The 13,526-nt window shown below is 45.5% G+C and overlaps 3 protein-coding genes across 8 annotated transcripts in view; 1 reads left to right on the top strand and 2 right to left on the bottom strand.

The window, feature by feature from the left end:
* Positions 1 to 131: 131 nt before the first annotated feature.
* Positions 132 to 6,034, bottom strand: LOC120315641 (melanin-concentrating hormone receptor 1-like). 2 transcript variants are annotated; one of them, XM_039360338.1, is made up of 3 exons: positions 5,895 to 6,034; positions 2,847 to 2,966; positions 132 to 1,792 (listed from the first exon to the last, which is right to left on the bottom strand). In XM_039360338.1, exons 1-3 carry the CDS (start codon positions 5,938 to 5,940, stop codon positions 801 to 803), a joined length of 1,158 nt encoding a protein of 385 aa, XP_039216272.1. In that variant the 5' UTR covers positions 5,941 to 6,034; the 3' UTR covers positions 132 to 800. The 2 variants fall into 2 exon arrangements, with proteins under 2 accessions (XP_039216272.1, XP_039216273.1); XM_039360339.1 differs by having other exon boundaries at positions 2,847 to 4,060; positions 5,895 to 6,029.
* Positions 5,632 to 13,525, bottom strand: TMEM159 (transmembrane protein 159). 4 transcript variants are annotated; one of them, XM_039360343.1, is made up of 5 exons: positions 13,503 to 13,525; positions 9,657 to 9,783; positions 8,358 to 8,526; positions 7,834 to 7,972; positions 5,632 to 6,394 (listed from the first exon to the last, which is right to left on the bottom strand). In XM_039360343.1, the coding sequence occupies exons 2-5, from the start codon at positions 9,726 to 9,728 to the stop codon at positions 6,331 to 6,333; spliced, it is 444 nt and encodes a 147-aa protein (XP_039216277.1). In that variant the 5' UTR covers positions 9,729 to 9,783; positions 13,503 to 13,525; the 3' UTR covers positions 5,632 to 6,330. The 4 variants fall into 4 exon arrangements, with proteins under 4 accessions (XP_039216277.1, XP_039216278.1, XP_039216275.1 ...); XM_039360344.1 differs by lacking the exon at positions 13,503 to 13,525 and adding an exon at positions 12,078 to 12,098; XM_039360341.1 differs by lacking the exon at positions 13,503 to 13,525 and adding an exon at positions 11,578 to 12,007.
* Positions 12,430 to 13,526, top strand: part of DNAH3 (dynein axonemal heavy chain 3) — a 67,111-nt gene continuing 66,014 nt past the window's right edge. Inside the window, exon 1 of one of the 2 annotated variants that reach the window (XM_039360332.1) lies at positions 12,430 to 12,473. The gene's annotated coding sequence lies outside the window, so the exon portion shown is untranslated. Of the gene's footprint in view, positions 12,474 to 12,798; positions 12,857 to 13,526 lie in introns of those variants that run through there. The other variant, XM_039360331.1, reaches the window with a different exon arrangement.

The raw sequence follows: 13,526 nt of genomic DNA, 5'->3' as shown, positions 1-13,526 counted from the left end.
CACGCTGGCTGAGGAATTCTGGGAGCTGAAGTCCACAATCATAAAAGGGCCAAGTTTGAAGACCCCAAGTTTGAAGAAGGAGGGTTAAAATAGGGCTGTTTTGTCCACACAGCAATCAATTTCTCTAAAAGGAAGTTAGATTCTCTTTATTCAAGATTTTGGACTGTACAATACAGTTCACAAACACATCAAGGTTAAATTTCCAGGCAAAATTAAACCAAAACACAAAGTAGAACAATATTGTATTTGTAATTTAATCAGCATAGGCATGCCCGGAAATACAATATTAGATGGAGTTACTGAATTTAAATGAGAATTATCAAGCAAAATTGCTGTTGAATGTTTTCACGGGACTCGTCCCAAAATGATTTCGGCCCCACCTCCAACGAGGGAATGGATGTCATTTAAAATGTTTCTTAATCGATCAGTTTGGTGTATTTGGAGAATCTCAATACAAAAAAAAAAAAAAAAGCACACAATGTCCATGATGCCTTCAGCTACCTTTTGATTTGTTTATTTCAGTATTTCCCTCCCCCCCAAATTTGGCCACAGTCACTGTATGACGTGTGGACTTCAACTCCCAGAATTCCTCAGCCGGCATACTTAAAGTCCATACCTCTTAAAGCTGCCAGGTATGCAAAAGAGTGATTTATTTAAGGACCCTGCTCCTGCAGGTTACGCCATAATGGTCCAAAGCAGAAAAGATCATTTTTACAAAAGTCCCAAAAGTTCTCAAAAATGGCATGGATGGACACATATCCCTAGAGTTAATTCACCCAAAGAAATCCATTTGTCATCTCTTATCTGGCCAAGACAGAGACCAAATGTAGCAAAGGCTGCCCAGATTCACTGGGGTCTGCGGGGGTGCTTTTGACCTGATGTTGGAAGAGTCCTTCCACATCTGCCGGCTGGTCAGAGACCGTGATCCTCCGGCGAAAGTTCTGCCCCAGCAAGATGTAGATGAAAGGGTTAAGGCAGCTGTTGGCATAACCCAGGCTGATGGCCACATTGTAGGCATAGTAGAAGGGTAAAGTGGGTTGAATGGTTAGTTGGACAAGCTGTAGGACATGGAAGGGAGCCCAGCACAGAAAGAAGGCCAAGCAGATGGCAATGGCGATCCGTGTCACCCTTTTGATCCGGAGCTGGGTGCCTCTTTGCCTGGTGAGGGCTTCAGAAGACCTGGCCATCTTCAGGAGGATTCTCTGGTAGGCCACCGTGATGACCGCAAAAGGGATGGCGAAAGCAAGGAAGAACTGGTAGAGGGTATACCAATAGATGTCCCACTGAGGGTCTGGCAGACGTATCCCGCACCCTAAAAGCTCTCCTGGTAGGGGAATCAACTGGGCGTACATCCAGACGGGAGTGATGCTGAGAAAGGAGAGGGCCCAAAGCACACAGATGGCCGTGATGGCCACCGGGGGCCTCCTGAAACGGGTGGAGGAGAAAGGATAGACGGTAGCTAGGTAGCGGTCAATGGACATGGCGGTGAGGATGTAAGTGCTGGTGAACTGGCTGTTGGCATCCAAGGCGGTGATGATGGTGCACATGGTTCCTCCAAATTTCCAGCTTCCTTGGCCCAACAGCTGGTGGATGAGGAAGGGCATCCCCAGAAGGAACAGGAGGTCCACCAAGGAAAGGTTGACAATGAAGATATCCGGTACGCTGCTGCTGGGGCTGGATTTCTTCAAGACGGCGCAGATCACCAGGCTGTTGCCAATGATGCCTACCAGACAGATGATACCAAAGAGGACAGACATGATAATGGTGGAATAACTCATGGAGCTGAGGTCACCTAGGAAGAAAGAGAGAGGGAGAAAGGGTCTTTGAAGTGCTATGTCTTGCTCAAGAAGGCTCGGCTAAAGATGAAGCTTTCCACCAGTGTTTTTCACTCTTGGCAACTTTTAAAAGGTGTGGACTTCAACTCCCAGAATTCCCCAGCTAGCTAAGGTGGAAAAACACTGCCTTACATTGTATTAGCTGATTTCTATACTAATCCTTACAAGAAGAGTATAAAGTACAAGGAATTATGAGCAAGACATGCACAGCGTTTTCTAATTGTGAGCTCAAGGAATTCTGGGAGTTGAAGTCCACAGGTTGTAAAGGGAGTCATCATTGCCCACCCCTGTATTCTACACTATTTTGGGGCTCTGAAGCGTCCCATTGATTTCAAGGTGCTTAAATCCAAGCGTCCTTTGAAGCCCCAAACTCCATAGCTGCTGCCTTTTGGTCTAAAAGAGCTTTCTGTGCATGCCCAGAAACTCTTTTCCATCTGCTTTGAACAGCCTGCTCCATTGGGTTGACTTCCTTTGATGCTTAGAGAGATCGTCTTGAATTCAATTGCCCCAACCATCCAAATCAAAGTGCCAAGCAGAATCATTTTGCAACAGTCACAGGGGTGTCTGATCCTCCACATTACAAGGACACCAAGTATTCTCTTGGCTGGGTTTGAAAAGCAGATTAAAAAAACCCCAAATCAATCAGAATTCGCCTAAGCCTAAGGTGCAAATCTCACCGATGGTGATTTAGTCAACAAAGGGAAACGCCAAAAATTACCTTACCTAATTTTGGCTTTAATACACAAACACACAGAGCCACATCATCTTGAGCATTTTAACAATGTGAAAACGAACAAAATCAGCGCAGCTAAAGGGAGTCACCGGCTTCAATTGAAACCCCAAAATGCACCCTTTCCCTAACTGGCTAATATTTCTTGGCTAGTTTCTGCCTTCGTCTCTCCCTTCATCGTCTCCCTCCAGGTTTAAAGATCAGAGAAAGTTTGGGATCAACCCCATCCTTCTCTTTCTCTTTCATTCTTCATTTCCCTGCATTTTTCTGCTTTAGCTTACCGTTGTCGGGAGGGAAGGCTTGTCCCAGCTCTGAAATGTTTAGAGCGGAATCGTTGGAAGTCTGGTTGGCTAGGAAATCCATTCTGGGAGGGAGCGTTGGAAAGCAGTTAGATCCCTGGGCTGGTGGGGAGAAGACGGTGAGGTGGGATCATGTGGAGATGGATTCCCCAGGAGATGTGCTCTCTCATGCCTTCCACATTTTCTGATTCTTCGAGATGAGCAGTTTTGCCTGCTGCAGGAAAGAACACACACACACACACACACACACACACAGCCCTACTGGCTTCTCTTGACTTTGCTTGCTTTCCTATACCGCCTTCTGCACACGCCAAAGACAGACCATCTCCGTGCATTTTTGGGGAGGACTTTGCTGCCTAGCTTGGAAACAAGGACGGGAGCTGTGGGGTTTAAGACCACAACATGCTTGCCGTACAGCTGGGGGAGTGGGAGGGGGCTGCAGGCATGAACCAGAGCCAAACCTGGTTTAATGAGTTATCCCCAGGAGTGGATGGATTGAATTAAGCCAGCAAAACAACTCGGATGGAAATTAGCCAGCACATTTTACTAGAGGGTGTTGTGCAAATCTGTGTGTTTGTGTGTGTGTGGGGGGAGAGAACTGGGCAAAAAGAGGTTGGAAAGCTCCCCCCCTCCCAGGGTCTTTCCTCCTCTTTGCTGTGTGATTGTGTTTCCAACTGGTGAGTCTTCCAGCTAATGGGAATCAAGTAAGGGAATTTAAGAAAGCTTTTCCTATGGGGCCGAGTTGATCCAATGCTGCTCACGAGCTAAAGCAATTGCATTCAGAAGATACACGGAGCACAAACGACATCGCTGTGCGGCTTTGTCAGTTCTGTGTATTAAAGACTGGCTGTTTTTTCTCCTGGAGTTGGCATTCCTGGAGTGTGATCCAGGGTCTCCTATGGGCAAGAAGTGGGTTACAGACCTCGCTCAGCAGGGCTAGAGGCCAAATTGAACAGGGTAATCCCATGGTCAAAAATCCAGCTTCATTTTATCACTGGCGGTGCTCTTGCAAAGATGTGAAAACATACTGGATAAATATAACAATGACAATGCAAAAAACATATATTTTAAGATTTAAATATTAATGAAACCGGAAGCTTTCCTTTTAGGTATGATGGACAAGTCAATTGAAAAAAAAATGGGGGGGGGCTATGCCTTCACATGGTGACGGTAGTGAGGATTGTACTTGACAAACACTAGGAAGAAAAAGGGAATGAAGTTGAATTAGCAGACATAGTGAAATGAACTACTTTGATCAGAGATAATGGACTAGACAACTATATAAGAGACTGGAAACCGTTTGTGGACTTTCTATATGCTAAATGTAATAACAGACGGTTAACAGGGATTTGAATAGTAGTGTAATGTTCACCTGTTGACTGCTTTTTCTTCTTTTATATATATATTTGTAAAAGGGGGGGGGGAAATTTATTGCTTTTTTTTTTTTACAGCACCCAGCTAGGGTGGATCCTACACGTTAAATTTAATTGACCACTTTTTCCTCCTTTTTTGTACACTATTTTTTTTCTTTTTGGTTGTTGTTAGGATTGAATGTATGTTTTTGTTTTGTTTCGTTTTGTTTTACTGTTTAGTATTTGATTTTCTATTATAAAATAATTTTTTTTTTAAAAAACAGTGCAATCCTAATTTCATTTGTTCTATCACCCATTTCCTTTCTCTTCATCCTAACCTCACCCTATACCAGTGTTTCTCCATCTCGCAACTCTAAGAGTGGTAGGCATCAACTCCCAGAATTCAACTGTGATCCTAAGTTGAGTTCTACCAGCGTATTTTTTGATGTAGGGTGGGGAAAATTTTGTCAATGTCATCTTAAGCTTGGTCTTTGGTGAGCGTATTTGGACAGATTGTTACCCAGATATCCAGCTTGTGTATCCAGAATCCAAAACACAGAGGGAAGAATCCCTAAGACCTAGCTCTACATTTAGGGGAGTATAAAAGTAATGCTAGAAGACGGCATGTCCCCTTTTATAATTTTTGTCTCCATTTGCTGAACAATCTGCATTTAGCTAAATTCAAGTCCAAGCTAGCTGAATGAAGGCTTAGCCCCAAGATTCACCATTTGAGGCTCTGGATCACACACCCATAACAAACACCCTGGGCCAGAAATTTAGGACCTCTGAAAGTTACCACCTTAGTTTTTAATCTAACCAAAGAGAAAAATGATTAAGGATGTGCCTGTGCTGTAATCAATCCAGCCGGCGTTTAATTGTAATCAAAACTGAAATGGAACTGAACTGAAATTCCATTTAATGTTTGACCTTTTCCACTTGATAGCTTTTTGGAATATGTTTTTGTCACATGCAGATCTTGGGCCTGAAAAGGGTGTGTGTGTGTGTGTTTGTGTGTGTACACACACATATATACACCTTTTCAGGCCCGAGAGCTGCATCTGATTTGTGACAAAAACATATTCCAAAAAGCTATCAAGTAGAGGAGGTTAAAAAATGGAATGGAATTTCAGTTCGGTTCCATTTCAGTTTGATTACAATGTATATATACACCTTTATATATGTGTGTGTGCATGTGTGTGTGTGCGTATGTATGTATGTATATATGTGTATATATATATATATATATATGTGTGTGTGTGTGTGTGTGTGTGTGTGTATGTGTATGTATATATTATTTGTGTATGTGTTTGTATATATATATATATATGTATCTCGAGAGCTAAAAGTGATGTGCTGGCCCTTCACACATTCACACAGTTGGTGCAAGCTGAGAAATGGGACAGAGACAGCCTGGATGAAAAGTAAGTGGCAAAAAGTATATTTGATGACAGCTTTAAGCAACCAAGCAGAAGAAAAAACCTTTTTTAAAAAATTCAAACTAGACCTAGAGTGACCGATATTTGGCATAAGAAAAACTACTGTGCTTAACCATCCAGCTTTCTGCAAAGCTGCTAAATGCAACAAACAAACAAAAGGCAGAACACAACCCCCCCTAGAAACAAAGAAATCAAAAACGCTTGACCTGCCCCACCCGAAAGGCAATCGTAAAGAGATGTACCGGCTTTAATTTGGGGTCTTTGCCACGGCCCGTATTTCGGTTCCATTTGCCGTCGCCAGCAATGTAGTCGGGCATAGATTCCCCTGCTCCGTTTCCCACGTTAAAATCAAAATCAACACTGTCGTTGGGTTCCTGAAGCTCCAGGAGCAACCGTGCGTGAAAACCCTGCCTAAAAGCTGCCGAGAAGGTTTTCAAAATAATTGGGAGCGAGGGCTTGGCTATATTAGCCTCCGGCTCTGGAGAAATCAGTCTCTTAATTCCCTGTTAATAAGGAGCTGAACCCTGGTCCTCTTGGTGGGTAAACAATTCTACAGAATACTGTAACAAGGATGTTTTTTTTCCAGCTACATTTTCTTTTTTTGTTAAAGTGCCACTGTCGGGAGACATTTTGAGCCGCTATCCAATTTATTCACCCCTTGTGAGAAGTTTCTGCTTCCTAGTCAATAATGAGATTGGAGACAGAACTGCTTCCATTGGCATTCTCTTTCTTGGACGGGCCCCTGAGAGAGAGAGAGAGAGAGAGAGAGAGAGAGAGAGAGAGAGAGAGAGAGAGAGAGAGAGAGACAAAAAAAAAAAAAACGATCAAGATTGCAGCTTTCAGGGGTGACATCTCATTAGCTAACAGGGATCTTGTCCCAAATTTTCAGAATATTTGTGACTACGTGACCTGGTTTTAAGAGCCATTTCAAAAGGAGAACAGAATGCCCTGAATTTTAAAAATAGATGAGTTGGGAGGTTGTGTTATTTTGTTTAGCATCAGTCGGCATTTCGTTGTTTAGGCTGATGGTTGGTTCCAGCAAAAACTGTACCTCTGCGGGGTAAGGCCTGAGTTTGCCTGCTGTGCCAATGCAGGGTGCATTCAATGAAGGGGAATGCACAGATAAAATCCTGCAAAATATAAATTGATCACAGATATTGGGGTTTGGACCACAAGCTAATTATAATTTTTGAGTTTGGGGATAAGTGTGGGATGTGAATGGCCGCAAATAGGAACTGATGTTGGTTTGTGAGGAGAATGCAGTCCATGCTGCAATTATAGTTTAAAGTGGAAATAGCCTAGAGAAGGACAAAAATAGGCTACAGCAGAAGCATAAAAAATTACCGATTGTGACACTTCACAATCTTGTAGAAGTGGGCTCTGCTAGGCACTGAAATGAAGACAAGCTCAGGGACTGGAGATAGGCTGGAGGGGAATAAGTGAATCAGAAAGTGCCCTTTATTTTTCCTGAATTTATACTGCTAAGCCAGTGACTGGGGCAAGAAATGGTGCCAAACTGGCTTGTGAAACCATGATTTGTCACAATGAGTCAAATGTGGTGGGAAGCGCAAGAAAGATTTATTATGAAACCTGGTCTATGAACTATACAAAGTCAAGAAGAACCGAAACAGGGCTTAAGAGTGAAGCTAGTTCCCGAGGCTTGTGAACCACAGTTCAAAACTTAGCTTTTGGCACAAGCTAGGCTAGGCCATTCGTTACCGCTTGTTCACAACCTACAGTTAAAGCAAACTATAGTTCAGCACAATGCAGGAGCTCCGCTGATCTGTTGGAACGAAATTTCCTGCAAAACATTGGCACAACACCTGTCTGGAAGGTATGTCAAAGGCATGTCAAGGCAGCCAATGTGGGCTAGTCTGTCAGGGGTGAAGAATCAGGATCAGACATACTGGAAGTTCCAGTTCAGGAGATTTATTGCTCAAGCCTACGGAGGAGAATCCAGCCCACTAAAAATCAGCACTGAATTGTTGCTAGGTAAGAATTAATAGAATTCAAGGGGAGGGGCTGGACTTGGAACATGGACACATAACGATTCTAAGCTACGTCCTCTCTCGACTCCACCCCCCAAGCTCTGTCTGCTCTTCTCCTGCACCGTCCGACGGTCTGTAGCTGCTCTGGAACAATATACGGAATATAATTTATTATCAGACCTGGGGTACTTACTCTCGAATGGGCCAGTAGCTGAGCAGGGTTGTAAGAGACAGGTAACAAACACTCAGCATTCCGGAAACCAGCAGCGACAGCATGCCCAATCCACCAAGAATGCAAAGCAAGGTGACGCCACCCAAGGATATTACGAAACCTAGCAAGGAGAAGATGTCACAAGCCTTCTTATGGCTTTTCTAGCAATCGTGTTTTTATTGCATTATTGTCAATAGATGGCAGCACCCAGCAAATTTATGGCTGGTCTAGGTAGGACCGCTCAGCAGAGTTAGGCCTGGTTAGTTCTTACTCGGGAGGCCTCTAAAACATCTAAGGGTAGTAGGCTAGAGTAGGAGAGTGAATAAAATCCTGTAAGGAGGCAATGAGGAATTACTTCTGCACTGTTGCCAAGGGAACAGGCTTTCTGCCATTAAACTTCAAGCCCGTTTAACTTTATTTATTGTCTTGAAGGATCACATTGAAAGCTGTCTCTGGAGAGGCATGGAGGCGCCATCCCAACTCTTTCCCCCAAAGACGTGAATTACCTTCCATGACGATCACTCCGATGCACGCCAGGACTGTGGTAGTGACGACAAAAACCAGAAAAAATGCAATCGGAACGGCTGAGGCTGCGATAAACACCATCAGGGAGAGGGCAACAAAAGGGTGATCATCTAAGTACTGGCCAACTCTGGAGTTCATAAAAGAAAGCACCTGGGATATAAAAGGAAAAAGAAAAAATGTTTTTAAAAGATTTGGAGAATTTATTCTGGGAAGTGAAGCTCTTACAAGAGGAAATCATATTGAATTAAGGCGAGCCTAATACAGGTCTCTTAGAATAGAATGGAGCTGGAAGGGACCTTGGAGGTCTTCTAGTCCAATCCCTGCTCAAGCAGGAGAACCTATATCATTTCAGACAAGTGACTGTCCAATCTCTTCTTTAAAATCTCCAGTAATGGAGTGCCCAAGAATTCTGGGGGTAAGCTGTTCCACTGGTTGATTGTCCTCACTGTCAGGAAATTTCTCCTTAATTCCAGGTTGCTTCTCTCTTTGATCAGTTTCCAACCATTGTTTCTTGTCCTTCCCTCTGGTGCTTTGGTAAATAATATGACCCCCTCTTCTGCCTTGTGGCAGCCCCTCAGATACTGGAAGACTGCTATCATGTCTCCCCTGTTTCTTCTTTTTTTTGAGTAGCCAAACCCTAGTTCCGCAGCCATTCTTCGTATGTTTTAGTCTCCAGGCCTTTGATCATCTTAGTTGCTCTTCTCTGAATTTTTTCCAAACTCTCAACATCTTTTTTGTGATATGGTGACCAAAATAGGCTGCAGTATTCCAGATGTGGTCTTACTAGGGTTTTATAAAGTGGCACTAATACCTCGCGTGATCTTGATTCTATGCCTCTGTTTATACAACCCAGGATTGCATTAGCTTTTTTGGCTGCTTCTGCACACTGCTGGCTCATGGTTAAGCGATTGTCCACTAGGACTCCAAGGTACAACCAAATATTTTTTGCCATTTCCTCCCAATATCTTTGCAAAGCTGTGTTCGCGCAAGTTTACGCATGATTTAAACATCATCCGTTGCACAAATCCAATTGGCTGATTTTGCATTACCATAACCCTAACCCTACTGGTTGGGTTGGGTTCCCACAAAACAAGCTTGCCAAATTTTAGCCCAGTTATAATGCAACGATGGCTTTGAGACAAGAAACAAGGCGTGTAAGGGAGGATTAATTCTCCTTTCCATCCAATTTTTATTTATCCCGACTTTTAGTTTTAGCTGGTCTTTCCCTAAACAGAAGGAAAATGTGACTTCAACAGCGATAAAATTTCTCCGTAACTCACATGTGAGTTGCTATGTACCGTATCCATCATCGCCAGCCAACGTTTCTGGAGCTCCTTCACTTCTTTCGACATGGTGACGCTTTCAAGCTTAAAAACAAATCCTAAATTTGTTTTCAAATCCTAAATCCTAGAAAGAGGATGAAAAAAGGAATATTTTGACTGCTGTATTTATTCAGATTCCCAAATGTAAAGCAGACTATAGTCCGTAGAGAGGAATAATAATAATAATAATAATAATGATGATGATGATGATGATAAAATTGGAAGAGACCTTGGAACTCATCTAGTCCACCCCCTACTCAGGCAGGAAACCCTATACCATTTCAGACAAATGGCTGTCCAATCTCTTCCAGTGTTGGAGCATTCACAACTTCTGGAGGCAATAAGGAGTCTACAGGTAGTCCTACTTTTAGTACAAGGTTATTCAGTTATCCTCGACTTACAACAGTCTATTTAGTGACCGTTCGAAGTTACAACGGCACTGAAAAAAGTGACTTATGACCATTTTTCATACTTATGACCGATGCAGCATTCCTGGGGTCACATGATCAAAATTCAGATGCTGGGCAACTGGTTCATATTTACAACGGTTGCAATGTTCCCCCGGGGTCACACAATCCCCTTTTGCGACCTTCTGACAAGCAAAGTCAATGTCTCGCTTAGCAACCAAAAGGTTGAACTCAATTGTTGGCTGTGAGTCAAGGACTGCCTGTATTCAAACATTCTTAGGCAATAACCTTTAAGATCCCCATTTTGCTACGAAATGTATATTTTTAGAAACAACTTCATTCCCCCCCCCCCTTTCCTGTTATTACAGGAGTCGGATTCCACATAGTTGCAATTCCTAGTAGAACCTTTGCAATTGCACTGGCAAACTCCAAAGGCTGCCTGTTTACTACAGCTTTATAATGTTTCCACAATGTAGATTCTTCTAGAGGTAGGAAAAAAAACAAACAAAGCAGGTGGAAGAAAAATAAATAAAAGGATTTCTTTTTTTGAAACATCCCTGAGATGCTGAAGGAATTGTTCAGATTATCTTTGCTATCCAGAAACAAATATCCAAACAGTCCAATCTCTCACCGGGTAGTAGATGCCCTGTTGAATTTCTGCCTGTCTGCCTCCTATAGCTATCCAGTTGCAAGACTGCACCCCAAAATACCCAGCAATTCTTCAAAATTTGACAAAAGCAGGGCACCAAATGAGCAAGGGCGCTGTCCTGGGGAACCTCTGCCTGATCCTCCAGCCTCAGCAGGGCTGGGGGGGGGGGGGGAGGACAGGAGAAGAAAAAAAGAACTGTCCTGTTGAACCTCTGCCTGACACTGCAGTCTCAGCAGCACCTGAGGAGCAGCAGGAGGGGAAAATATTTCCCAGTGAACCTCTGCCTGCTCCTTCAGCCTCAGCAGGACCTGAAGGACAGTGTGAGGGATACCACTGTCCTGGTGAACCTCTGCCTAACCCTCCAGCCTCAGCAGGGGCAATTGGGGGGGGGGAAGGGAGAGATCTGTCCTATTGGACCTCTGCCTGACCCTCCAGACTCAGCAGGAGCAATTGCAGGGGGGGGAGAAGGGGGAGAATCTGTCCTGGTGAACCTCTGCCTGACCCTCCAGCCTCAGCAGGGGCAATTGGGGGGGGAGGAAGGGAGAGATCTGTCCTGTTGGACCTCTGCCTGACCTTCCAGACTCAGCATGGGGGAATTTGTCCTGTTGAACCTCTGCCTGACCCTCCAGACTCAGCAGGAGCAATTGCGGGGGGGGGGGGAGAAGGTGGAGAATCTGTCCTGGTGAACCTCTGCCTGACCCTCCACCCTCAGCAGCCCCTGAGGGGCCCCGGGACGGCCGACTGCCCTGTTGAACGTCAACCCCCTTCCCCCCCCCCCCGAAGCCCGAGCAGGGTCCGCGGGAAAGCAGCTCCCAGGTCGAACCTCCGCCTGCAGGCCGGCCGGCTGCTCGGCCTCGGAAGGCGCCGCCGCGCCTCTTCCTTCTCCTCCCCGCAGGGAAAGGCAACGAAGCGGGCCGGGCCTGCCTCGCTCCCTCGGCCTTACCTCCGCCGCCTCGCCTCGCCTCCCCCGGCCCAGCCTGCTCGGCCCTGTTGGGCGCTCCCGGGCCGGCAAGGCGCTTGAGGAGGGAGCCGCCTCCGCCTCGCCCGCCCGCCTGCCCGTCACTCGGCCCGAATTAGCTCGATTTGCCTCCAGGCCGGCGGGCTCGGCCTCTCCGGGAAGCGGCCCGGCTCCTCCCTTGCAGGGCGCAGCGATGCGGCGGATCCAGCAGGAGGATGGCGGCGGATGCGGTTGGCGCTGCTCAGGCTGCGGGAGACGGCATCCCTTTTGGGGCCCGGACCGCCCCTGGCAGGCTGCCCGGCCTCTTGGTGCCGATGTTTATAAATATGATAAAAAAAAGATGTGATCAGGTGAAGTGTTAATACCATTTTACAAGGCCTTGGTAAGGCGACACCTGGAATACGGCATCCAGTTTTGGTCACCACGATGTAAAAAAGAGATTGAGACTCTAGAAAGAGTGCAGAGAAGAGCAACAAGGATGATCAGGGGACTGGAGGCTAAAGCATATAAGGAACGATTGCTGGAATTGGGGATGTCTAGTTTAACGAAGAGAAGGACGAGGGGGGGCATGATAGCAGTCTTCCAGTATCTCAGGGGCTGCCCCAAAGAAGAGGGAGTCAAGCTAGGCTCCAAAGCCCCTGAAGGTAGGACAGGAAACAAATAGATGGAAACTAGTCAAGGAGAGAAGCAACCTGGAACTAAGGAGGAATTTCCTGACAGTGAGAACAATGAACCAGTGGAACAACCTGCCTCCAGAAGCGGTGAGTGCTCCAACACTGGAAGTTTTTAAGAAGAGACTGGATAGCCATTTGTCTGAAATGGTACTATAGGGTTTCCTGCCTGAGCAGGGGGTTGGACTAGATGACCTCCAAGGTCCCTTCCAGCTCTATTCTGATTGATTGGGTGACATAATAGCAGTCTTCCAATATCTCAGGGGCTGCTCCAGAGAGTCAAGCTATTCTCCAAAGCACCCGAAGTCGGGACAAGAAGCAACGGGTGGATCAAGGAGAGAAGCAACCTAGAACTAAGGAGAAATTTCTCGACAGAACAATTAACCAGTGGAATAACCTGCCTCCAGAAGTTGTGGGCGCTTCATCACTGGAAGGCTTTGAAGAAGAGATTGGACAACCATTTATCTGAAATGGTACTATAGGGTTTTCCTGCCCAAGCAGGGGGTTGGACTAGATGACCTCCAAGGTCCCTTCCAACTCTGTCATTGTCTCCCTATCAAATTCTTTCTCCAGGACGTGAGATAGGCAGAGGTAGTCCAGGTAGTCCTCAACTTTATATTGCTAGGTGAGAAATTTACTAAGGGAGTTTTGCCTGATTTCATTTACAGTCCATTTAGCGACTGTTCGAAGTTACGACGACATTGAGAAGAGTGACTTATGACCGTTTTCACACTTAGGACCCTTGCAGCCTCCCCATGGTCATGTGATTTACATTCTGATGCTCAACAACTGACTCACATTTATGACGGTCGCAGTCCTGGGTGGGGTCACGTGATCTCTTTTTGTGACCTGACAAAGTCAACGAAGCCAGATTCGCTTAACGACCTAGTTTAAGAACTGCAGTGATTTGCTTAACAAATGTGGCAAAACAAAGTCGTAAAGTGGGGCAAAGCTCACTTCACAAATTTCTCACTTAGCAACATAAATTCAGTGGTGGACGTAAGTTGAGGACTCCCTATATACTATGAGCTTTTCCTCCCTCGAAGATCTTTGCCCCCTCTCCTCCCCTGCCCGGGTCACCCCCCCCTGGTTCTACCTGAAGTGCCCCGTCCACCTTACCATATCCAAACCGTGTTTGCTCGT

This window comes from Crotalus tigris, unplaced genomic scaffold (assembly GCF_016545835.1).
Source record: "Crotalus tigris isolate CLP2741 ecotype Arizona unplaced genomic scaffold, ASM1654583v1 scf7180000019173.45859301935:6455823, whole genome shotgun sequence".
NCBI classification, from domain to species: Eukaryota; Metazoa; Chordata; class Lepidosauria; order Squamata; family Viperidae; genus Crotalus; species Crotalus tigris.
Note: the sequence above shows the minus strand (reverse complement) of the source record. Positions and strands in the feature narration are given on the sequence as shown.